General features: G+C 40.7%; 1 protein-coding gene across 9 annotated transcripts in view; it reads right to left on the bottom strand.

The window, feature by feature from the left end:
• Positions 1-13,460: 13,460 nt before the first annotated feature.
• Positions 13,461-26,832, bottom strand: part of usp15 (ubiquitin specific peptidase 15) — a 120,516-nt gene continuing 107,144 nt past the window's right edge. For 7 of the 9 annotated variants that reach the window (XR_013580168.1, XM_078567828.1, XM_078567827.1 and 4 more), the window contains 4 exons: positions 25,863-26,012; positions 23,579-23,682; positions 21,429-21,517; positions 13,461-19,436 (listed from right to left, as the gene is read on the bottom strand). Coding sequence is in view for 7 of the 9 variants with exons in the window: in XM_078567828.1 (XP_078423954.1) it covers positions 19,257-19,436; positions 21,429-21,517; positions 23,579-23,682; positions 25,863-26,012 (523 nt within the window). In the remaining 2 variants the exon portion in view is untranslated. The remainder of the gene's footprint in view (positions 19,437-21,428; positions 21,518-23,578; positions 23,683-25,862; positions 26,013-26,832) is intronic. The other 2 variants (XR_013580169.1, XM_078567826.1) reach the window with 1 other exon arrangement.

Raw genomic sequence — 26,832 nt, forward strand, 5'->3', positions numbered from 1 at the left:
ACCCGCACTTCCGTAAACACAGGCTGACCGGAAGTGATGTTCGCGAACCTCTTGGGCTGCAGCTCGCCCCTAGCGCCGCCTCTCGGGCCGGAGGTCGCCTCCAGCGCCACCTCTCGGGCCGGAGGCCGCCTCCAGCGCCACCTCTCGGGCTGGAGCTCGCCTCCAGCGCCACCTCTCGGGCCGGAGGCCGCCTCCAGCGCCACCTGTTCGCTCTCTCGGGTCCGCAGGTCAGGCAGCATCTGTGTAAAGACAAACAAGAGTTTGTAGCAACATGGATAAGAGGAATTCCATAGGTTCACCACCCTCTGAGTGAAGATGTTTCTCCTCATCTCAGTCCTAAATGGTCTACCCCGTATCCTGAGACTGTGACATCTTGTTCTAGACCCCACAGCCAGAGGAAATGTCATCCCTGCATCCAGTCTGTCCAACCCTGTCAGAATTTTATATGTTCTCATTCTTCTAAAGTCCAGTGAATACAGACCTAGTCAGCCCTATCTTACCTCATGTAATAATCCTGCCATCCCAGGAATCAGTCTGCTGAATCTTTGCTGCACTCCCTTTATGGCAAGTATACCCTTTCTTAGGAAAGGAGACCAAAACTGCGCACAATACTCCAGGTGTGGTCTCACCAAGGCCCTGTACAGCTGCAGTAAGACACCCTTGCTCCTGTACTCAAGTCCTCTCGCAATGAAGGCCAACATACCATTTGCCTTCTTAACTGCTTGCTGCACCTGCATGCTTGCTTTCAGTGACTGATGTACAAGGACACCCAGGTCCCTTTATACATCAATATTTCCCAATCTGTCACCATTTAAATAATACTCTGTCATTCTGTTTTTCCTACCAAAGTAGATAACTTCACACTTATCCATGTTATACTGCATCTGCCATGTATTTGCCCACTCACTCAACCTGTCTATATTACCTCGAAGCCCCTTAACATCCTCCTCATCTCTCACATTCCCACCAACTTTTGTGTTGTCAGCAAACTTAGAAATATTACATTTGGTTCCCTCATTCAAATCACTGATATATTTTGTGAATAGTTGGGGCTCAAGCACCGAACCCTGCAATACCCCATTAGTCACCACCTGCCACTCCGAAAAAGACCCATTTATTCCTACTCTCTGTTCCCTGTTTGCTAACCAATTCTCAATCCATGCCAATATATTGCCCCCAATTCCATGTGCTTTAACTTTACACACCAACCCCTTATGTGAGACTTTATCAAAAGCTTTCTGAAAATCCAAATATATCACATCCACTGGTTCCCCCTTATCTATTCCGCTAGTTACGTCCTCAAAGAACTCCAGTAGATCTATCAAACATGATTTCCCTTTAATGAATCCATGTTAACTTAGAAAATATCAATGGGATTAGACAAAGTGTCCTGTTATCACATCCTTTATGTTAGACTCTTAGCATTTTCCCTACTACTAAGGTTAGGCTAACTGGTCTGTAATTTGCTGTTTTCTCCCTCTCTCCTTTTTTAAATAGTGGGGTTACATTTGCCACCCTCCAATCTGCCGGGACTTTTCCAGAATCTACAGAATTTTGAAAGATGATAACCAACACATCCACTATTTCCATGGCCACCTCCTTTAGCACTCTGGAATGGAGATTATCGATCCCTGGGGATTTATCAGCTTTCAGTCCCATTAATTTCTCTAGCACAATTGTTTTAGTAATACTAGTTTCCTTCAATTCCTCCTTGGTTCCCTTGTATTTCTGGGAAGTTATTTGTGTCTTCCTCCATGAAGACAGAACTAAAGTAGTTGCTTAATTGCTCTGCCATTTCCTTGTTCTCTATTATAAATTCTCCTGTTTCAGACTGTCAGGGAGCAACATTTGCCTTCACTAATCTTTCTCTTTTTACATGCTTATAGAAGCTTTTATAGTCCATTTTTATCTTCCTTGCAAATTTAATCTCATACTCTGTTTCCCCTCTTAATCTCTTGGTCCTCCTTTGCTGAATCCTAAACTGCTCCCAATCCTCAGGCTTGCTACTTTTTTCTAGAAACTTTATATGGCTCCTCTTTGGATCTAATACTATCCTTAATTTCTTTTGTTAACCATGGTTGGGCCGCTTTTCCTGTTGTATTTTTGCACCAGAAAGGAATGTATAACTGTTGCAATGCATACATTCGTTCCTTAAATATTAGCCATTGTCTATCCACTGTCATGCCTTTTAATGAATTTCCCCGATCTATTTTAGCCAACTCACACCTCATGCCTTTGTAGTTTCCTTTCTTAAGATTTAGGACCCTAGTTTCAGATTGGACTACTTCACTTTCCATCCTAATGAAGAATTCGATCACGTTATGGTCACTGTTCCCTAAAGGACCCGGCACAACAAGATTATTAATTAAACCCTTCTCATTGCACAATACTATACCTAGCATAGCCTGTTCCCTAGTCAGTTCCTCGACATAATGGTCTAGAAAAACCATTTCGTACACACTCCTAGAATTCATCCGCTGCAGTGTTATTGCTAATTTGGTTTGCCCAGTCTATATGTAGACTTACCTATGGGTGACTTACCCATGATTACTGTAGCAACCTTGTTACATGCATCTCTAATTTCCTGTTTAATGCCGTGCCCTAACTGATCACAACTGTTTGGAGGTCTATAGACAACTCCCGCTAACGTTTTATGCCCTTTGTTGCTTTTTAGCTCCACCCAGACTGATTCTACACCTAGATTTTCTGAGCCAATGTCCTCCCTCACTATCGCACTGATTTCATCCTTAACTAACAATGCCACACCACCTCCTTTTCCTTTTTGCCTGTCCGTCCTAAATATGGGCTACCCTTGGATATTCAGTTCCCAGTCTTGGTCACCCTGCAGCCATGTCTCTGTAATCGCAATCATACCGTACCTGTTTACAAGTACTTGCGCTGTTAATTCGGCTTCCTTATTGTGAGTGCTCTGAGCATTCAGATACAGTGCCTTTAGACTTTTAGTCTTTTTAACATTTTTACACCTTTTTTTGTGCTATGGCTCTATTTGCTACTAGCCCTTGTTTCCTCTGCCTTCCACTTTTGCTTTCTACTTTTCTGTCTTTCATTCCTATCTTTGTTTCTCTCTCTTGCGTCCCCCCCATCCAGGTTCCCATCCCCCTGCCAATCTAGTTTAAACCCTCCCCCACAGTACTAACAAATACCCCTGTGAGGATATTGGTCCCAGTCCTGCTGGGGTGCAACCCGTCCAGATTGTCCAGGTCCCATCTTCCCCAGAATCAGGCCCAATGCCTCAGGAACCTAAATCCCTCCCTCCTACACCATCTCTCCATCCACTCATTCATCTGGTCTATTCTCCTATTCCTGATCTCACTAGCATGTGGCACTGGGAGTAATCCTGAGATTATTACCTTTGAGGTCCTGCTTTTTAATTTATTTCCTAGCTCCTTATATTCTGCTTTCAGGACCTCATCCCTTTTACCTATGTCACTGGCACAGTTATGTGTCACAACCTCTGGCTGTTCACCCTCCCCCTTCACAGAATGTCCTGCAGCCGCTCAGTGACATCCTTGACCCTGGCACCAGGGAGGCAACATACCATCCTGGTGTCACATCTGCGGCCACAGAAATGTCTATCTGTTCCCCTTAGGATAGAATCCCTATATCGCTATTGCTCAGCCACTCATGGTGCCATGGACTTGACTCTTGCTGCATTCCCCTGAGAAACCATCTCCCCCAGCAGTATCCAAAATGGAAAATCTGTTGGAGAGGAAGATGGACCCAGGGGACTCCTGCACTACCTGCTTAGTGCCTTTACTCTGTCTGGCAGTCACCCATTCCCTTTCTGCCTATGCACTCTTTACCAGCGGTGTACCGTGCTATCCACAAAGATCTCATCCTTGCGGATGCTCCACAGCGACTCCAGGCTCAGCTCCAACTCTAGCCTTGCCTGCTAACTGGTTAACTATTTCCCCTTCTGCACTTAGTCCCTGGAGCTGCTGGGGAGGTTTGCTGATTACTGCACCCTTACTACCAGGCGGGGGGGCTCTCCTTTCCAGCCAGCTGCCCTGCCTGCTAACTGGTTAACTATTTCCCCTTCTGAACTTAGTCCCTGGAGCTCTAGGCTGGGAGATGCAGTTTGAATCAATCTTTTCAATCAATTAAAAAGTCTTGGGTTGCAAAAAGCAGTTTCGTTCCAAAGTCTTGGATTTCCACAGCAGAGTGGGAGAGAGTCTAAGAGGTCATGTGGTATGCCTTTATTAAAGCTGCAGCAGTTTGCCTTGGGTAATATTACTGGATTTTCATAGTTAAACCTCCATAAGGGAGTATTGCCTGGAAGGTGTTTACTTGTGGGTCTGACCAAGTAGGGAGTTTTTGGGGGGAATGTTTTGTAAGACTATTTTTTAACCGTGCAACTGTAATGTAGTGTGCTTAAAGTTTATTTTATTCTTCTTAATAAAACTTTTACTTTTAATTTTTAATATCCCAAAAGTGTTAATGGACTTCTTGCTGCTGAGATCAGAACATTTTCTCTTTTTCAGAATACAAATAAAAGGGTATGGCCCATAAGCCAAGTTTCCCTCTGGAATTTGGTTTGCACAGCAATTAATATCGGCTGTGGTCATAACAAATTTGGAGGCTCTTTGCAGGGTTATTAAAATTCCTTGATTGGGTTGGAGGTTGTGAATCTAACAGATGCGAGTACGATTAGAACGCTGAACTCAGGACTTTTGTGTTAAGGGGGTTTAAAAGTGGTTGGACTGCAAAATGGCTCTGGCAATTGCCGCGGCTTTTCTGGGAGTGGAAAATGTGACTGTGGGGTATTTGAAATCTCTGACTAAAACTCAGTCGGGAGAGTTAGCAGATGAAGTGCAAGTAGAAATAAAAGCGGAATTTCGTAAGGCTGACGTGGTTAAAGTACTTTTCCCCAGCATTTACAGTTGGAGGAAGGGATATCTGAAACCCTGGGTCACAGCTGGAGGTAGTCAGACTTCAGTTGCCAATGAAGCAACTTGATATAGAAAATGATAGAGAAGGGCAAAAGCTTGAATTGGAAGAGAGAGATAAAGAAAGTGTAATGAAAAGCTCAAGTTGAAAGAAAGAGAAATGAGAAAGAGAAAAACTTGAAAAAAGAAAAGGACAGGTTAAAAGAAATAGACATGAGAAAGCTTCAATGGGAAAAAGAGGAGCCAGGAAAGGAAAAGAAGAGATTACAGGAGATAGAAATGTAAAAGCTTGAACTTCAACTTCAGAGAGAGAGAAGTTAGCAAGTGAGGGAAGAGAGGAGAGCGATAGGGAGCTTCAGAGACAGAAAGAAGCCAGACAGTATGAATTGTCTGAACTGAAACTTAGAATAAAGGAAGACAGTGATCCAGATGGTGATTTTGATTCCTTTGAGGGATTTGATTTAACTAAAAATCTTCAGTTAGTGCCTAAATTTACAGAGGATGGAGATGAAAGATATTTCACCTCATTTGAAAAGATGGCTATGAAATTGAATTGGCCAAGAGATTCTTGGACTGTAATGTTACAGAGTGTTTTTGTCAGGTACAGCAATGAGTGTGTATACAGAGAAACAGTCTGCAGATTATGAGCTAGGAAAGGAGGCAATATTAAATGCTTATGAGCTTGTCCCTGAAGCTTTTCAGTTGAAGTTTAGGACTATAAGGAAGAGACCTCATCAGACTTTTATAGAATTTGCAAGAGAAAATGAAATTATCTGGGATCAATGGTTGAGGGCATTAAACTTAGACAAGGCTTTTGAAAATGTAAGAGAGGCGATGACAATGGAAGAATTTAGAAATAGCATTCCAGTAAAGATCAAGACATATTTAGATGAAAGACAAAGCACAAAGATCAGGGAAGCTGCTGAATTAGCCGATACTTGTGATATTTCACACAAACAGTTGAGTGTAGGGTCATATGGAAATCAGCAGGGAGGCTGGAGATTTAGAAAACCTACTGATGGTAAAAACATTAGTAATAAAGATCAAACTGAAGGACGCCAGTCTATTAAAGATGAAAGGTGAAAAGTAGAGTTGAAGGAAGGAAACTGATATGTTACCATTGTAATAAGGCTGGGCATACAAGATCAAGTTGTTGGAGGTTAAACGAGAGACCGATGGCAGTGATAGGTGATCTTTTTGCTTTGTAAGTAAGAGTACTGTGGACTCCGAGATCCAGGGGCAAGGCGAACCAGTGCTTTTTGTACAGGTGCAACGGGAAGAATCAGTGGTAGCTAGAGAAGTGGGAATGTGTTCACAACTTAGCCAAGCGAGTTCTAAAGGGCAGATTACAGAGATGTTTAAAGATTTATATGCAAAGAAAAAGTATATCCATGTTTACAGGGAAGAGCAGGAAAGGATGTCAACATTTTAAGGGATACCATGGCTAGCCAGTCCTTAATGTTATGGGATCTGTTGTCCAGGAGGGTTATTGCAGGAGAGGGTATTAATTAGGGGAATTCATGGAAAAGTCAAACCTATTTCATTGTATAAGGTAAATTTAAAAAATGATTTGAAAACAGGAGAGGTGATTGTTGGGGTAGTAGAGAAATTGCCCATTGCAGGGGTTCAATTCATTCTAGGGAATGATATAGCTGGATATTGACTATGCCTATTGTAGTAGAGCAGCCTGCTCAGACACAGTCAACAGAGGTTTTACAGAAAGAGCACGCTGGATTGTTTCCAGATTGTAAGGTGACAAGATCACAAATGCACAAGTTTAAACAGGAAGAGGAAGAATCCAAACGACAGGGAGAGAATGCTGAAATTTAGTTGGCTGGGTCAATCTTTGAAAAGATTTCACAGGAGGGGAAGGTTGAAGAGGACGGGGTTGAGCTGTTCAGTTCATTGAAGTTAATGGAGTTACAGCAGCAGGATCCAGACTTGAAGAAATTATACCAGACAGCTTATTCTGAAACAGAAGCATAATATATTCCAGAGTGTTATTACATTAATAATAATGTGTTAATGAGGAAATAGAGACTGCCTCATGTTCCGGCAGATGAAAAGTGGGTGATAGTGCATCAAATAGTGATACCACCTGGGTACTGGAATGAAATTTTGAGAGTGGCTCATGAAATTCAAATGGCTGGACATTTGGGAATTAGGAAAACTCAAGCTAAGATATAAAAACATTTCTATTGGCTTGGACTACATAAAGATGTAGTCAAATTCTATTTGTCAAGTCACACATGTCAGGTGATAGGAAAACCTCAAGCAGTAATTAAACCTACATCTTTAATTCCAATTCCAGAATTTGAGGAAACCTTTTAACAGGATTGATTGTGTAGGACCCCTCCCTAAGACTTAAAGAGGGAACCAGTATTTACTGACAATCATGGATGTATCCACGAGATTTCCAGAAGCAATATCTTTATGGAAAATTACAGCAAAGGTGATCATAAAGGAGTTAACCAAATTCAAAGGTATGGATTACCAAAAGAAATACAATTGGATCGGGGTTCGAATTTCATGTCACAGCTGTTTAAAGAGGTAATGAAGAGCCGAGGAATAATGCAATTGAGGTCGTCAGCCTATCATCCTGAATTACAAAGTGCCTTAGAAAGGCGGCATCAGACTTTAAAGGCTATGATTAGAGCATATAGTCAGGATTAACCTCATGATTGGGATCAAGGAATTCCATTCTTGTTGTTTGCTATTAGGGACACCCCTGATGAGCCAACAGGGTTCAGTCCTTTCAAGTTAATTTATGATCATCAAGTAAGGGGGCCACACAAACTGATTCAGGAGAAATTAGTGAGTCAAAGTTCTGAAACTGATCGCCTGGATTATGTGATAAAATTCAGAGAAAGATTAAGTAAGGCATGTGAGCCAGCTAGGAAACATTTAAAGATATCTCAACAAGTGATGAAGGCAAATGCAGGTAAGAGGGCAAAGGCTCATGGTTTTGTGGCTGGGGAGAAAGTGTTAGTATTCTTGCCATTGTCAGGCAAGGTTTAGTGGAGGGGTACCAGATCGATAAGAGACTGAGTGAGGTAAACTACGTAGTGAATACCCCAAATAGAAGGAAGATTCAGTAAGTGTGCCATGTAAATATGCTCAAAAAACACTTTTGACAGAGAGGATAAACAGTAGGAGATACTGGTAGTCGTAAGTAAGGAAACAGGTGTAGAAAGTCAGGATTCGGAAATTGACCTTCCTCTGATTAAATTGGACATTGAGGAAGTACTTAAGAGTCTAAATGTGACATTAGGTTACCTTCCAGAAAAATGTCGGAGTGATCTGAAAGAGCTTTTGTGGTCACACAAAACAATTTGTGGAAATAAACTGGGGAAAACAGATTTAGCTGTACATTATGTTGATGTGGGGAATTCAGATTCAATAAGGCAACACCTATATAGATTAAATACAGTAAAATTAGCTGGTGTGGAAAGAAATTGAATTTATGCTTCAAAATAACATCACAGAGCCCAGTCCCAGTAATTGGAGTTCACCCATTGTAATGGTGCCAAAACCGGATGGATCTCAAAGGCTATGCACTGATTACTGCAAAGTGAACGCAGTAACAAAGGCAGATTCATATCCTATTCCATGATTGGAGGATTGTATTGAGAAAGTGGAACAGTTAGCGTTTATCACAAAAATTGACTAACTGCAAGGATATTGATAAGTACCCTTATCGGAAAGATCAAAAGAGGTATCCGCTTTTGTGACGCCGAATGGTCTATATCAATGCAAAGTAATGCCCTCTGGTATGAAAAATGCACCAGCAACATTTCAGAGACTAATAGATGGTAATTGAGGGAAAAAGAGGTATTTTAGAGTTACTGTGGAGAGCTTAGGGATATAGCTGTTAGGTGTGGCTGCAGGCTATTGGCTGTGTAAGGAAAATCTTCTGGAAACAACTCTAGGCTGGGAGAAGATGCAGTTTGAATTAATCAACCAGTCAAGAAAGTCTTGGGCTGCAAAATGCAGCTTTGTTCTAAAGACTTGGATTTGCACAGCAGAGTGGGAGAGAGTTTAAGAGTTCATGTGGTATGTCTTTATTAATGCCGCAGCAATTTGCCTTGGGTAATATTACTGGATTTTCATAGTTAAACCTCTATAAGGGAGGGTTGCCTGGGAGGTGTTTACTTGTGGGTCTGACCAAGTAGGGAGTCTTTTGGGGGAATGTTTTGTAAGACTAATTTTTAACTGTGCAACTGTAACGTAGCGTGCTTAAGTTTTCTTGTATTCTTCTTAATAAAACTTTTTTAAATTTTAAAATCCCAGAAGCTTTACCAGACTTCTTGCTGCTGAGATCAGTATGTTTTCTTCTCTTTTTCAGGATACAAATAAAAGGGTATGGCCGTAAGCCAAGTTTCCCTCTGGGATTTGGTTTGCGCAGCAGTTAACACCAACTGTGGTCCTAACACCTGGGCGTATTTGTGCATAAGTCATTGAAGGTGGTAGTCCAGGTTGAGAGTAGGGTTACCAACCCTTCAGGATCGGCCTGTAGACTCCAGGAATTGAAGATCAATTGCCAGGACACTGCTGTGTGCAATCCTGGAGAAAAATCGAGATATTAAAAAAAACATTTTTTTTTGTCAATTTCTTCAAACTTTGCTCAGATATAAAAATATCGAAAATGGGGGAAAAAAAGGCTGTTTGGCCAATAAACAGGCATCATGCAATTGAGTAATGAGTCTTTTTGCTTTCCAATTGGCGTAGGAAGGCAGTACGTCACAAGGATCGATGTGTAGCATTCTGGGAACAGGATAATAAAAAAGCAGATGTGTCCAGAGAAGTTATAAATAGCAATAGCATAACCATTACCAAAAACTGCTGAGAAAATGGAAGCGGCGATTACAATCTGAATTTCTTAAGATTTTGCAATTGCAAAGTGCCTAATATCTAAAGATGAGGTCTTGTTCCTCGAGTTTGGAATAATTTGCCTGTAGTCGATGTCCACTTAGCATTGTTAGCCAACCATTATTGTCTTAGATTCTTAAGGAATCATGTACCGCGCTGTGAAATATACGGAGGGTGGGAGATGGGACATTTTGGAATAGTCAAGTCTACAGGTGACAAAAGTATCAATGAGCATTTCAGCAGATATGGAAGGTGGTGTTTGATGTGATGGAGGTGGAAGTAGGTGATCCTTGTGACTTTGGCAAGGATATGGGTTTGGTAGCTCAGTTTGGTCTCAAATACAACCCTGAAGATGTGGAGAGTTTAATTCAGCCTGCAACAATGGCTGGGGAGTCATATAGAATCAATGGAATGGGCACAGAACCTGTGGCATGATTGAAAGTTGACTGCTTTGGTCTCCCCAATATTTACCTGGATTAAACTGCCACTTATCCAAGACTAGATAAGGAAGAGGAGGAACCTAGGAACAACAATACAGGCTTAGGAAGATTGTGAGAGGTACTCTGCTACAATCATTTAGTGGAAACAAAGAAGCTGCACAGTGAGGGAGACATCGCAGTATGATGGTGTGGTCAACCATTTCAATGGCTACAGAGAGGTTAGGAAATATGATGGGGCATTGCAATATACTCGTAGACACAAAGAATGTCATTTGCAACATTTTTAGAGCTGCCTCTTCTGTTCTGCAGCCGGACCAGGACTGAATGGATTTTCAAAGATGTGGAATTCAATCCGGAAAAGTGTGAGGCAATGCATTTGGGAGGGCTAACAAAACAAGGAAATACTCAATAAACGGGAGGATATTGCAAGGGGTTGAGGAAGTGAGACACCTTGGAATGCATGCACAGGTCCCTGAAGGTGGCAGGACAGGTGGTAAAGAAAGCATATGGAATGCTTTCTCTTACTGTACGAGGCATTGAATACAAAAGCAGGGATGTAATGATGGAACTGTATAAAATGCCGGTTAGGCCACAGTTGGAATTTTGTGTACAGTTCTGGTCACCACATTGCAGGAAGGACATAATTGATCTGGAGAGAGTACAGAGATTTACAAGAATGTTGCCAGAGCTGGAAAATCGCAGCTATGAGGAAAGATTGGATAGGCTAGGGTTGTTTTCTTTAGAACAGAGGAGGCTGAGGGGTGACCTAATTAAGGTGTACAAAATTATGAGGGGCCTAGATAGGGTAGACAGGAAAGACCTGTTTCCCCTAGCTGAGGGGTCAATTACCAGGGGGCATAGATTTAAGGTGATTGGTAGAAGGGTTAGAGGGGATATGAGGAAAAGCATTTTCATCCAGAGGGTGGTGGGCATCTGGAATTCACTGCCTGAATTGGTGGTTGTGGCTGAAACGCTCAACTCACTTAAAAGATACCTGGATCTGCACCTGCAGTGCTGTAACCTGTAAGACTATGGGCCAGGTGCTGGAAAGTGGGATTAAATATGAGCGGCTAGTTTATATTATTCTTATTTGCCGGCACAGACACGATGGGCTAAATGGCCTCTTTCTGAACCATAACTTTTCTATGGTTCTATGAACATTGGAGGGGCAGTAGCTTGTAAGGTCAGAGGTCGAGGATGGGTTTTTTTTGAGGACGACGACGATGACTTTTCAGGAGAGGAACAGCGTCAGCTAGCAAGGGGGCCAAGAAGGGAAGATGGTTGATCTGCAGTGTAGTGGGAATGGTCTCAAGAGAATTGGGCCTTGATGAAGGTAGATAAGAAACTAGAGCTCACATGGGTCCAGGCCAAGAATTTCTGGAGCAAATACACAAAACAAAACCACAATCTATTCCTTTAAAAGTGATGTTAAGATTGCCTTGTCATCTCTCATTGTTGAGGTGTTTGTCAGCGATGTGGTTTACAGCAACGTGGTGAACAGTCTTGGTGTCTGTTCCTGAAATTTTTGGAAAGGGTTGCGACAGGTGGATCTAAAAGTCCAATAGATTTACTCAATTTTGATCAAAGGTCCTGGCCAACATTTATTACACAAATAACTCCAACTGAAACAGATTATCTATTCATCCATTTCAATGCGGTTTGTGGGACATTGCTATGTGTAAATTGGCTGCCATATTTGCCTACATTATAGCTGTTACCACACATCGAAAGTAATTCATTGATCGTGGAGCACTTAAGGACTCCCTGAGGACGCAAAAGGCACTATATAAGTCCAAGCTCTTTCTTCTTTCACTCCTTTTTTCAGATGATACTGTATAGTTGGCCGACTCAGCTGGTGATCGAATGCCCTTCACTATTCTCTTGGCTAACCAGTAAAATATGGTGATGGATGCACCCAAATGTGTAGTATTTGTGGATATGTATAACTCAAGCAGGAATTTCATAAGTTATTTGTTGGTAGCTACAAAGGCACATATTGGTACTTGATGGTACTTGGTCTGTGATGTAATTTTTAACTTGGGTGCAGTTCTTTGCAATCCTACCAAAGTGGGTTGAAGAGGCTACTTGAAATTTTTTCATCATCTTTCAACATCAGAAAAGTTCCAAAACAGATTATGATTGTGGCATAGAAGACATGTGTCCAAACATTTGTACAGCATTCCTCAGTGTACAGTGGAAAGGCTTCTCTTGATTCACTTGTACCCCTCACTAAAAGTTCCTCTACATGATAGAATGTAATGGAATGAATGGTAATCTGCTGCAGAGGATTGAGAGAGAGCTAAAAACATGCAGGCAGAGTTATGGTCAATGGATTTAGATCTATTTTGAGAATAATCACCAATGTCATCCTGTCAGGATCGATTTCAGGCCTTTGCTCTTGACTATTTTCAAAGAGCTGGGTCTGTATACTTTGGAAAAGCACAGAAACAGGAGCAATTTAACCAAGGTTCATAAAATATTGAAGGGATTAGATTGTGTTTTTGTGGACTAATTATTTCAATTGGATAGGTTAGGTAGGGTCATCTTTAGATCTTATGTGAGCACAGAACTAGGTTGTCTGTTAGGTGAATCATCTTTTCATCATGAATAGTGAACTTGTTGAACAGGTTGCCAGATCGTGCAGTAAATGTTGATTCAGTGTATTCCAATGAGAGCTGGGCCTGTTCTTTGTTGAGGTAGAGACCACCTTGTACAAGTAGTAGTCAGCTTGTTATATCAATGTGGTCTCCTGGACTTAGTATTGCCTAAAGGTGGCCGGTGGGGGCGGGGGGAGGTGGGCGGGTGGTGGTCGGAGAGGAATTTTTCCAGATTTCTTTTCCCAACTGCACCCCCCCACCATCCCATAATTGGCCTGGATTTTTAATCTTGCTTTTTGTCTCTCCTAAGAGATTAAATGGGTCCAAGCAGGATAGGGAATGTCTGTTATCAATGCACAAGGCATTACAATTGGGAGACAGGTTAGATGACTGATTGCATACAAAAAGAGAGTATGTGATTTTAGCTCCAAACTGAGATATGAATTTCTGATATAAAATAAAGGCATCTCCTAGAGGTGTAAGCAGAAGACACCAAGCCAAAGGTGGCCAAATTAGGAAAGGTGGCCAAAAACTTGGCCAAAGTAGTGAGTTTAAAGAGGATCTTAAAAGGGGGGAGGTAAGAAGACAAGAGGTTTAAGCTGGGAGATCCAGTATAGGGGCATATCCTTTATCATAACAATAAACCCTTGTATATCCAAACACATCTTTATTGTAAACTCAGATACACTAAGCAGCTGAGATATATTTGATTACAAGTACATTGCTTTATGATATCTACTCGTAAACCTTAAACTACATTAATCTGAAGATATCTCTTGAATTTCTTGGTATTACGTATACATTGAAATTAAATCATTCACATTTACTGGACTGTGCATCAGTAAATATCCAGAATACGTTATAAAAGCAGGACACATTTTAAAATGTCTTAGAAACAAACGTGAACCAAGGCCTAAGGATTGGCAATTTTATATTATGCTAATTAGAACTGGCGCCGGCATAATAAGGTGTTGGGCAAATTAATCATGTTCCTCTACACTGAGGTAATTATTTGTTCCTTCACACAAGAAGCCTTTCCAAGAACTGGCCAACTGACAAGTTTGAGATTTTACAGAGCCATTAATAAGGAAACCAGTACATCTAACCACAATTCTTAATTTTAATGCTGCTGCCTGTTATGAACAGATGTGCAAGCAAACCAAGGCTTTGCAAAGCTAAAGATTTGATTCTAAGAGCTGAAATCAGGTTTCTCTACATTGGGGATACCAAATACCAAGGTCGGGTGATCGGTTCGCTGAACCCCTCTGGTCAGTCCACTAGCCTGACCCAGAGCTTCCGTTTGCTTGCCATTTTAATTCTCCACCCCCTCCCGTTCTATGCTGTGCTCTCGGTCTGTACCTTCCAAAGAAACTCAACACAAGCTTGAAAAACATCTTTCTACTTGGCACTTTACAACCTTCCAGTCTTAACAGATTTAGTAGTTTTAGATTTTGACCATTCTCGATCAGCTGGCGCTGGTAATGGAGGATGGCTGCACCAGAGTTACTTGGAGTGAAGATGCGGGCTGGTACTTGGGATGGGAATCCCCTATAGTGTTCCACACCCATGATTCTACCTGCCTTTTTTTCTGGGTCACAGCCTTCTCCACTTCTCCAGATTTTCTTTGCTTCTCTCCTCTGCTGTAATCAGTTACACCTCCTCTGGACTTATATTTTGTTTCTAAATTTGTCTGATCACCCCATTTTGCCTTTCACCATCATCCCTTTGGTCCTCCACCCTATTACAGACCTTTCCCTTTTCGTTTATTTCCTGTTTTTCCTTTTCCCTGGGTCTGTATTTGTCCAATTGTCTAACATCACCCACTTCTGATAAGACCATTGCCCTGAAACATGAACTGTTTGTCCCTCAATTGCTGCCTGACCTGCTGAGTATTTTCAACATTGTGCTGATTTCAGGTGTCCAACAACCAAAATTGTTTGCTTCTGTTACCTTACTGAATGAGCATTCATAAAACTACTGAGCAAAACCAACTTGCTAAGAAATGTCATCTCTGTAGCTCAGTGTACTTCGTGTGGTTAAAACCCAACTTGTATTTTTGCAGGATATTGGAATATACTGGAAAACGTATTTTACAGGAAAAGATTATTCATTCGGGAGAGTGGAACTAATTAAATCGCTCTTTCAGAGGACTGGCACAGCTATGTTGGGCTGAATTGCCTCCTTTTCTGCTGTATGATTATATAATTGGGGATCATTGCAAATCCAAACAGAAACATTGAATACTTTATTGAGGTTTGAACCTTATTCTTTTACTGTTCAATGCTAGGTGCAAGCTGCCATCATTGTTGAATGTGTGAAACTCACATAAGGAGGAACATACTTGCAACAGGAGCAGTTCAGAGAAGGTTCATTAGGCTGATTCCTGGGATAAGGGGCTAGTCTTAACAGGAAAAGTCGAGCTAGTTGGATTTATACTCATTGGAATTTAGAAGAATGAGAGGTGATCTTATTTAAACATAAGATTCTGAGCAGGCTTGACAGAGTAGATGCTGAGAGAATGTTTCCCCTAGGTGGGGTAACTAGTACTAGGAGGCACAGTTTCAAAATAAGGGGTCTCCCATTTAAGACAGAGATAAGAAGTAATTTCTTCTCTCAAACGGTCATTGATGTTTGGAATTCTCTTCCATGGAGCAATGGAGGCTGGGTCATTGAATATATTCAAGGCTAAATTAGACAGATTTTTGCTTGACATAGGGAGTCAAGGGTTACGGGGTGGCAGAAAAGAGGAGTTAAGGCTACAATCAAATCAGCCATGGTCTTATTGACCGGTGGAGCAGGCTCGAGAGGCCGAGTGGCCAACTCCTGCTCCTATTTCTTATGCTGTGATCCCCACATTAGCTGGATCGGCAGCAAAGTTTCTAATCCAGAATAATCTTTACAATTTATGTCCTTATGATTCACGATAACCAGAGGGGACAGAGTTGTGCTAATTGCCAAAAGAACGGGTTTGGGTAGGGGTGGAGGGTAAATGGGAATTTTTTCATGCAGGGAATAATGATGATCTGGAATAAACTGCCTGAAAGGATAGTGGAAGCAGATTCAACAGTAACTTTCAAAAGGGAATTGGATATGTACCTGAGGAGGAAAAGGGGAAGAGCAGGTAGTGGGATAATGGAATTGCTCTTTCCAAATGAGGGACAATGCATTGAATGATTTCATCCCAGGTTCGATTTTTATTTTGTACCTCTCCCATTATTTGAAATTAATGCACCTGTCTTCTATCACCTTAAGCATATACACTTTGGCTTACAAAATAAAGCAGTATCCTTAATCACTGTTGTGAGACAAGGTGAGTCTTCACAAGAAGTAGGGGGGAAAGCACCTTCTTGCAGCTTTCACTCAGCAGCTGGTTAAGTGGAACAGCTACACCCACGTTCTCTTTTAGCTACAATTACTCGTGTCCTAGGTAAGGGAGAGAAGATGAGAGCACCTGACAACAACCACCATCTACATTTATATAGTTCTTATAACAAGGTAAAACATCCCAAAGCATTTCACAGCAGCATTAACAAAAACTGGCACTGAGCCACAGAAAGAAATAATAGGGCAGATGACCAAAAGCCTGTTCAAAGAGGTAGGTTTTCAGCAGAAAGAGGTAGAGAGGCAGAGAAGTTTAGGGGGGAAAAGTTATAAAGACCAGCAAACTGCTTACAATGGGATTCTGGAGGGCCCCATCAGAAACTTTAACTTATTTTTCTTTTCAGATGCTAACAGGGCATTTCCAGGTGTGAGCACGTACCACAGCTCGTTTCTTAACTGTACACATATTTTGGGGATGATGATAATGGTGACCTTTCCTATTCTGAAAAGGCTAGTGGAATGGGCAGTTTGAGACTCTGATTATATTTCTGCTCATTTTAAGAGCTGAAAGAAGTACTCTCTTTGGTCACCAAGTTCGATGGTTTTGCTGCTGATGATTTCCACCAACCTTTTGAGGTGGAAGGTGGCATTTTCAATCTCATGAAAGGTTAACCCTCAGGCATCTGAATTATGCAATTTCTAGTGACATATTTTCCTTCACTCAAGTCACAGATTATAATTTGTGCAGATTTTAACCTTCATAGGCCAAATACCCATATTCACATTGACATAAGCTACATTAAACAAGAGGATCCACACTCCTTACCAATACATATGTGAACACTATCCATGAAACCCCATAAAGTTTTAGCTCATTGCATCCTTCATGGCTTGGTCTTTTGTTTCTATTTTTATTGATATGTAAGGATTACAATCATTGCATACACGCGTTATGCAGTTTTATTTCAAAGTTCCCACAAATATATTTTAACAATAAATTATCCTTTTAAGGACACACGAATTGAGCAAATCGTTTAATGCTAAGTATGAAACGTTGTAAACCTTCATTGAAAAACATTTTGTATTACCACACTATACTTGGCCATACCAGTGCAGTTTATATTCCCCAAGTACCAATGACAACTGAGCTTGCAGTATGCTTTACCCAGTTATCAGGACAGAGTGAAGTAGCTAAGGCCTTGCATAACTTTATTGTAAATTTATATAAACAAACATGCAAGTTTCAAATGTAAAATCAAATGAAATGAAGTGCAGTCAAAATATTTACCTCAGACATGCTGGAGGTCCGTCACTTTCATTTTACAAAACAAAGGGGGAATAAAATCAAAAAGGCAAAGATAGACAGTAAAACATCAAGAGAAATATCAGCACTAATATCAAGTTACTCAGCAAAGCCATTCTGGACTCATACTTAACTCACCCTGGCCTACTATAGTGTTTCTATATCTTTAACTATAACATCTCAATAAAATAATTTACCAAGTGTGCACTCACAGAGTGAACTTATTTATACAATACACCATTCAAATCAGTTTTTAATCTGCGTTTTTCTTTTGTTCTCATTTAAAAGTGAAGACGATCATTTCCTTTATTGGCAATGGGACACAAAAGCGATCGACCTCGGCAGAGAAGAGCAATTCCATAAGCATTGTGTAGCTTCTGCCAATGACAGGAAGAAACCAAAAAACACATCCTTTGATCTACATCAAATGGAAAGCAGCAATTCAAAAAAATAAAAATCAAAATTCCACTCTAAGCTGTTGGCATCCTGGCCCCTTAAGTACAGCTCACTAATAAATTCAACAAGATGTACCCAGTAATATATACAATCCGTAAATGCAACATGCAAATGTTTACTATACACAATTTAATATGCTGTAAGGCTATGGTGAATTCCAAAAAGGAATTAAATAAAATCAACCCACTTGCTCACTTGTTCTATCAAATTTGATAATGTAATTCATAGCTCTATTGTAAGTTTTTAATACAATAATTTAAAGATACGAAGTAAGTTACATTAGGCCCCTGGTCATACACCAAAAATAAAGAGTGCAAACCAAGTTTTCTGAACAAATTAAAATTATCCAGCACATCAATTTAATCTGTTACGACATTCTATTTTTAACCCTGAGTACTGCAAGCTCGTTTGCAGTTTACAAAATATGTTTTCTGTCACAGAATACCTGCAGAAACGATTTTCTGTTCACTTCTAAAGCTGCACCTCACAACTATTTGGAAAGTAGGATTGCAGAAATATGGTGGGACCGCTGAGCATTTCTAATTCAGTTGATTCTTTGAATTAGCATAATTGTAATTTCCTCTGCTTCCTTATTTTGGTGCAGAAATGCCCCTGCAGTCCTCAAAGGGTTAAAGTAGATTTTATAAACGTCCACAACACACAAACAAGCTTTATGCACTTCCACAATGTGAGTGCGTTGCACTTAGCCTATCCGGAACAGTAACCCATAACACAGGCCAATTGATGATGCTCTATGGGAACTTGGAAGTCATTGCACAGCACGTTCAATCGACAGTTTTGTCACTAGTCCTTAATTTCAATGGGCCTTACAATGATTGTTTAGACAAAGTATGGCAGGAGCTTTGTCACTGAATTAGTGAACCAGCCGTCCATTCAGTTTAAGTGCTCACGTTCTCTACTGCTAAAGCAAGGCATGTCAATTGCACACTTTGCTATTTACTTTAGCTCATGGACACAATCTTTACAAAAATAACTGATGTGTTTTTTTTTTGGAGATTAACTAGTACATTTTCAAAAACAATAGACAGGAGTGAAGAAGGGGACCACTTAATTATTTCTGCATATATTTAGTGTAAAGAACCAGCATACATCAGTAAGACAAATAGATTTCATGGATCATATACCGCAATTAGCTTCTAATTGAGTTTCTAATACACTTCAGCTTCAAGTAATTCACTTAAGTCTATCTCAACACGAAAAATCCAAAATGGCTTTTAGCTCAGGCTGATGTAGCACCTCTTTTCCAGATGATCTTTCGCTCTTAATTTGTGGTATGCTTCTGGTTTTCCAGTGTCTGGGGCAGGAATCTGCATTGGAGAGTTTCAACATGGCATCATAGTTGTCAGTTTGTGTGCATGCAGTTTTCATTCTCTACATCGTTTTCATTACAGTCCTCATCACTCTCTCGCGGGATGCCTAAAGATGCAGAAGTTTCCTTCTTAGCACTATGATCGTGTGCAAAGTAGCCTGTACCACTGATTGTATCTTGTCTCTGGTAGAAGAGGACATAAGCTGCTTTGGACTGTTGGAATGAAAAAGAACATGGGATAATTTATTAAGTGTCTGTTCACATCTAACTCAGTAACCACAATTTCCTGATTACGCTTCAGTAGAATCATTGCAGTTTTGACACTTAACCATTTTACAAAATAAAATAGAACCAACCCAAATGCTACCAACATAGGTGCTATAGACTTATTTAAATTGCCCAAATTTGAATCCAACCAGGACAAACACTCGAACACTAATCTTGCTTTACTAATTCTCGCCACTTTTTTTTTTAAAAGGGAGGTCTCTGCCTTTGAATGGGGCAGGAATAATCTCAAGGGTACCCAGCCAACTCCAAAGATCCTTTCAGCTAGTGAGTAAGCCATCCACAGATCCAATAATCTTCAATGGGCAAGGGAATAATGGGAGGAGATCAAGGATAAATACAACTAAAAGAGCAGAAATATAGGGCTGAATTTTCTGGTTGACGGGCGGGTGGTGGAGCCTGCACGTCAGTGCTTAAAATGTCGTGCGCTGACGTCGCGTGAGCATCACGATGTTTAGGTCGGCGGGCGCTATGCAGCGCGATGCATGCCTGCCATTAATTAAAGGCCTTATTTAGGCCATTAAGTCACCAATTGACGAAAAGTTTGAGGAGCCCATGCGAACTTCAGCTCATCGCACGGGCCCAACGGCTAAGTGATTTTTTAACAAACCTCATCCACTGTTGGGATGAGGTTTGATTTCGGATTTCAAAAAATTTAATAAAGTTTATGTGCACTTTATTAACATGTCCCATCTCGTGTGACATTTTCACATGAGGGGGACATGTTAATTTTTTTTATTGTTCTATTTTTAATCTTTCACAGTCTTTCAGCGATCTCCCTGAGGCACCACTTAGCCTCAGGGAGATGTGCGCTCTTTCGCGCACACTCGCATTTGGGGAATCCGCCCCCCCACCCTGCCCGCACAGGAAGTGCATAGTGCTTCCCGTCGGGCGTCATGCTGGGTGGGCCTTAATTGGCCCGCCCATGTAAAATGGCGGTGGGGCCCGTTTCGGTGGTGGCGATTGGCTGCCCGCCCACCGCCGAGTCGGTCGGGCCCGCCCGTCAAGGGCAAAATTCAGCCCATAGAGTGGCAGCACAAAATATGACACAAAGAGCTGCAGCTGTCTTAGGAATCAGAAAATGGCTCAGCTGTAGCACTTTCACTTAACAGTGAAGTAGTCATGGATCCAGCTCCAGCCCAGACATTAAGAGTACCTAGCCCTGATTGACACATCATTGCTTGTGTACCAAGAGTTATTTGTTCATTAATTATGTTTAATTGTATGCAGTGATGGACATTAACTGGTGATTCACTTGAATCACTATAAACAGACAGACTGAAACTACGTTTGTTGATTTAGGAAGAGTGTGCTTATAATGTGTAACTGTAAAGAAATATGAAAGTATGTGTTGACTCCAATTCTATCCTTCATCAATTGGCTTTCTGAAATTGGCCTTCTGAAAAAGAAGTGCTGCATTATTGGAAGTGCTATATTTCAGATGAGATGTTCAACCATGACTAAACACTGCTGGATATATTGAATCCCATAGAATTATTTGAAGAAAATGCATCAAAATCAAATGTCGGGGGAAACATTAATTCCTCAACCACTAAAATAGTTATCTGGTCTCTATCCTATTGTTTGTAGCACCCTGCTGTACGCAAATGGGCGTTATACTTGCTTACACTGGGCTAAATCACACATTTAATTTTCTAGCACGATCCATTTTACCACTGACCGCACTTCACAAGTGCATCATAGACAGTGCTTTGGAAGGCCCCAAGGACTTGAAAAATGTCAAGTAAATTAGTATCAAAAATTTGCATCATCGGGTGATTCAAACCAAACTTTTGCAAAAAATCATGAACTTTAACATCTGTGTGTTAGGACATATTGCCTTCCTAAAGCTTACAACCAGTTATTAATACAATGCAGCATTCTGTTATGTGGGATAATATTATTGAAAAAAAAACTTGCCACTATTTGGTCTTCTGTTGCTGATGAAACACTGGTGTCATCAAAATAGTACCACTTATTGTCATCTTTGTTCTTGGCAAAGGCTGTGTCTTTGGGATAAAGGCAAGTTAGCACAATGACAATAGAAAATACAGACCAGAAATATTCTGGAATATTTTCTGTTCTTATAAATTTAACACAATCTTTAACTTAATGTTTAAAATGTATTGATTCATTTTATTTTCAAATCACTGCATACTGACTAAAACAACAAAATCCAAAGAGCAGCACAGGAAATGCAGCACAGTTAGCTGGCCAATTATTGCCACATAAGGACATTTCAGCACAGAAGTCTACCGAACATCTTGGATGTTTAAAGCTGTAACTCCTCCCCCCTCCACCATTTTTACTTCAGAAGTATTCAAATTTCCGTTTAAAAAAACAGCACAAGCTTTGCAGGAGAGCTTCCGAAACAGAAAGTTACTGTGGGAGAAATCTGGCTTTGAAATTATGCTCAACAACAGTGAGTAGTTCCCATTATAAAGCGGCTTGATATTTTGGAACGCTCAATGGCCTAGATCACAGATAGTAGTGACTCTTGTGGTGTGGGTGCTTTGTTGCGAAAACAAAATACTTCGATTTGTTGAGGCCAAACGATGTTCAAGGCACAGGAGGAAAATAAATAGTTTTCTCAGGCATCAACCTAAACAAAAGTCATCTTTGTTATTACTGCTGTTTGTACAAGACCGAGACAGTAAATGTGGTGCAGCACTAAAGAATATCGAAACTGCTTCATCTGTAGCCAAGAGGAAAGTCAAAGCAGACCCATCACAGCAAATTGAAACGTTAACATTAGTCGATCAACATTCAGTAAGCTAGTTTCTGCAGAGACCCAACATCAGTCGTTTCAACAGACCCAAAATTAATGCCAGCAACAACAACTTGCATTTATGTAGTGCTTTTAATGTAGTAAAGTGACCCAAAGCACTCAACTGGAGTGATTATAAAGCAAAATTTGAAACCAAACCACAGAAGGAAATTTTAGGGCAGATGACCAAAAGGTTGATCAGAGACGTAGGTTTTACAAAGTGTCTTAAAAGAGGAAGGAAAGGGAGGAAGGCTTAGGGAGAGAATTTTTAAACTTAAGGCCTTAGCAGCTAAAAGCATAGCTACCAATGATGGCGCAATTGAAATCAGAGCTCAAGGTGTGCAGATATCTTGGGAGGAATGCATGGTTGGAGGAAATTACAGTTAGGGAGGAGCAAAGCGATTTGAAACAAAGATGAGGATTTAAAAATTGAAGCGCTGCTTAACCAGGACCCAATGTAAGTCGGTGAGCACAGGGGTGATGGGACAAATGGGGCTTGGTGCAAGTTAGTACATGGGCAGCAGAGTTTTCGATGGCCTCAAGCTTACGGAAGGTGGAATGTAGGTAGAGAGGCCAACCAGGGGTGTGTTGTAATAGTGAAGTCTAGAGATAACAAAGATATGGCTGAGGGTTTCAGCAGCAGTGGAATCGGGGGATGTTACTTAGATGGAAATTGACAATCTTACTGATGGTATGATATGCATTCAGAAACTCATTCCTGTGTCAAATATCACTCCAAGGTTGTGAACAGTCTGATTCAGTCTCAGATAGTTCCAGATAGGGAGAGGGATGAAGTCAGCATCTAGGCTACTGTGTTTGTGGTGGGGACCAAAGACATTGGTCCTTTCAATATTTAACAGGAAGATATTTCTGCTTATACACTCTGCACATCAGACAAGCAAGTTGACAATTTAGAGATGGTCAGTCATTTCAGCAGAGACCTAGAATTCATGTCAGTCAGTTACTTCCAGATAACCAACAGTCAGTCACTTTTGAAGGCTATCAGGGTGATTGCACAATAGTTGAATGGAATTTATTTACAGGTCACCCCCCACCCTTCCCCTCCCGCACCCCACCCCTACACTGAGATCCCCCCTGCTCTCTGGATCATTTAACTGAGATAAGGACTAATACAATTTACCCACTGCTGGCAATTGAAACTAGACAACATAGAGGAAGCTGTAAGCAGTTGATTGATAAATTTTAGTTTGAATAAGAATGTAAAACAACTCAAAACGTCACCACTATGGGTCCAACATTCTGGCATACATATAGAAAAAGAATTCCGATTCAGAATACTTACAATGTCCTCCACCCATTCCACCGTAGTGATTTGACACAGCAATCAAATTATATTCACAACGACCAGCATTTGGATTGATAAGAAATTCAGACATATCTAAATCACTATTGAAAATGAAGAAGCATTACATTAACATTTACTTGTCCACGACTCTAAAAATGCTCTACTTGCAGACATTAGCACTAGCTTATCAGAATAGCTGTTCACCATATATAACCAGCTCCTCTTATTATCCATCCAATTTCAACCATTATCCTTGTAAATATACAAATCTTAATATATCAAATTACATGCAATGTTACTCTATGTAAATATTACATGCAGAATGAATAAAACCCATTTTATCCCTGGCTTGTTAGATGCAAAGTTAACATCTGTAAACAGAGTGAATACTGGAGGGGAAGAACTAATGGAATTCTATTTCTGTACATATATTGAGGTGCTTCAACTTTCAATCTTATGTCTCTATATCAGTTCCCAATTACTACTTTGTTACTGGGCTCTCTCTCTCTCTCTTTCTCATTGCCCTTCCTTGACTGCCCTTGTCCTGATTTTGCCCAGCACAACATTTGCTTCCTAGTCTGTCTCCTGTCCATGGTGGCAGTATAGGTCCATTGCCTAGCCTCAGTGTTTCCCAGAATGATGCAGCTAATGTGGAAACTGAACAAGGTGGTGATCAATGGCACAATTCAAGGCCCCATTATTTTGTGAGGTGTTGATGCCCCAAGCCTAGGCAGCATAGGGACAGAATCGTCAAAAATGTAATTGCAGCAGTTATGACCCACATCTCTAATATTACATAGAAATAACAGCTGAGAAACAGGCCATTTGACCCAACTGGTCTGTGCTGGTGTTTATGTTCCACAAAAGCCTCCTTCCATTCCTCTTCATTTCACCCTGTTCCTTTCTCCCTCATGTGCATATTTAGTTTCCCCTTCGTTCCTTGTGGCAGAATTCCTCTGGGTAAAGAAGCTTTTCTTGAATTCTTTATTTGATTTATTAGTCACTATTTTATATTTATGACCCTTAGTTTTGGTCTCCCAAATAAGTGGAAACATCTTCACTATGTTTACCCTAACAAAGCCTTTCATAATTTTAAAGAGTTCTATTAGGTCACCCCTTAGCCTTTTCTTTTCTAGAGAAAAGCGCCCTGTTCAGTGATTAGGTACATTCTTGACAACAGGAACAGGGTTTAAAACTGAGGTTCCCAGATAGGGGGAGTCTGCAAAAGGATCCTGGGATTGTCAGATTTCTTTTTGTCCATCAGGCATTTCAATTTTTGATTAATCCGTGGACATTCTAACATGGTGTATCAGTTGCCATACACTAATAAATGTTGTTTCCTGCAATAACAGTACAGTTCCTTTGAGTAGCGACGCTGCCCTTCAGAAATGACAAGTGGGTTCTTGGGAGTGTATCAAAAAGTTAATAAGAGTGATCTCCTGACTTGGCTATTTGAAAGCTACTGGGTTAAACATTTTCAGCCCTACACATCCTTTCAATTACACTATGTTTCTTCCCCATTATATCAGGACACCCTTCTTTAGGGAGGAGACAGTAAACTTCTCCGAAACCACTGTACTCTGTACCATTGCACACTTAGATAACAAGATGAAGGGAGTGACATTGCTCTTTACCAACATTGTAAATTGGGCAGATAGTGAATTTGCAGCCTGTTACACATAGCACATGGTCTAATTTTCCTTTGAATTTCACAGAACTAGAGTTCAAACCCTTTTTGGAGACTCTGTTAGTTTTGCTGTCAGTCTAACTTGGTTTGAACTTTAAAATCCTCATAATATTTTCCAAGTCAATGGAAAATTAAATGTGGCACGGTGTGTAACTGGCTACTGTTTTGTGCTACCAGAGTAGACTAATTTCACCCAGAAATGTCAGCGACAGACAGGTCAGCAATATTATTCAGTCTCCCTCCCTGCCTGACACACACACATACACTTATCCAGGCTAGTTTCAAACACCGCCAAAGCCTAGGACAAACTCCACTCACATTCGCTGACATTTTAAACTAACATGACTGCACCATATTATCTTAGCTTGTCTTCATATGGGTAAGACAACTCTGGGACTTGAACCTGCAGCTTGAGCAACGTCAAACCTGGGTGAATTTAAGAGTGTGCGCATTTGATGCAAAAGAGACTATCAGTACTATCCACAGCACCAATTCAGAAGTGAGACCCTGCTGCAGATCTAAACACTTGCATCTGAATGTGCACCTATCTAATCAGGAGAGCTGTGACCAGATTTAACTCACTCTGAGACATACCTAATAGGAAAATCAACCAGTGTGTCCAGTTTGTCTCGCCAGTAACGACTATAGGAAAATCGCTTCAAGTGCACCACCAGCACAGGGGGTAATGACCACAGGTCTAGTTTTTTGGTGGCTTGCTGATGTTGTTTGCAGTTTGGACAGTACCTGAAGGAAAACAATTGAAAAAAGTACTATTCTTCCCATTTCTTCTCCTTCATCAAATAGCAATCTCTCCAACCTATGAGAAAAACCTTTTCTCCAAATCTGATCGCCAAATGTACGATTGAAAGAACTCCCAAGTTCTTAAGTTTCTCAGTCTCTTAGGAACAAAGTATTCTGAATATTGGGCACTTTGCTTGCAGTAAAATCTTCTACAACGGAGACTGGCGCATTTTAGACACAATGTGTCTGACAATTTAAACACCTGTTGAACAAAAAGCCTCACCTCCGCCATAATTAAGCCAACTATGATATTACGTCAAATAAAAATATATTTGGAAATACCAGATGCCAAGCCCACACATGTAAGCAGTGCAATGAGGTGTAAAAAACAGCTACAAACACATTGTGTACACACACACACTCCCCCACCCCACAAGCAATATACGGCACCACATAGGGCATCTTCACAACCAACACAAGTAAAGACAAATAACTTCAGGAGCAGTAATAGGAGGTTGATGATGTACAGCATTGTGATCATTAATCTAGAAAGCTTCATTTTGACCTCCTTCCTTCACTTTGACTTCTTGCTCCAATTAATATAGCTTTTCATAGCTCCCAACACTTACATTGTTTCCAGAGGCAATCTTTAAACATTCTGTCCTCTGAACTTGGGCATGACTAGCCTTCTATGTGGGTTTCCTATTTTTTTATTCCTTTTAAATGAGTTATTCATCTGGCTGATTAGCAATGGTCAAATAAATCATTTGGCTGAATAAATCCAAAACTACATGTATTTTAGCAAGGTTTTTGACAAAGTCTC

The sequence above is a fragment of the Cetorhinus maximus genome, chromosome 22 (assembly GCF_964194155.1).
Source record: "Cetorhinus maximus chromosome 22, sCetMax3.hap1.1, whole genome shotgun sequence".
Classification (NCBI taxonomy): Eukaryota; Metazoa; Chordata; class Chondrichthyes; order Lamniformes; family Cetorhinidae; genus Cetorhinus; species Cetorhinus maximus.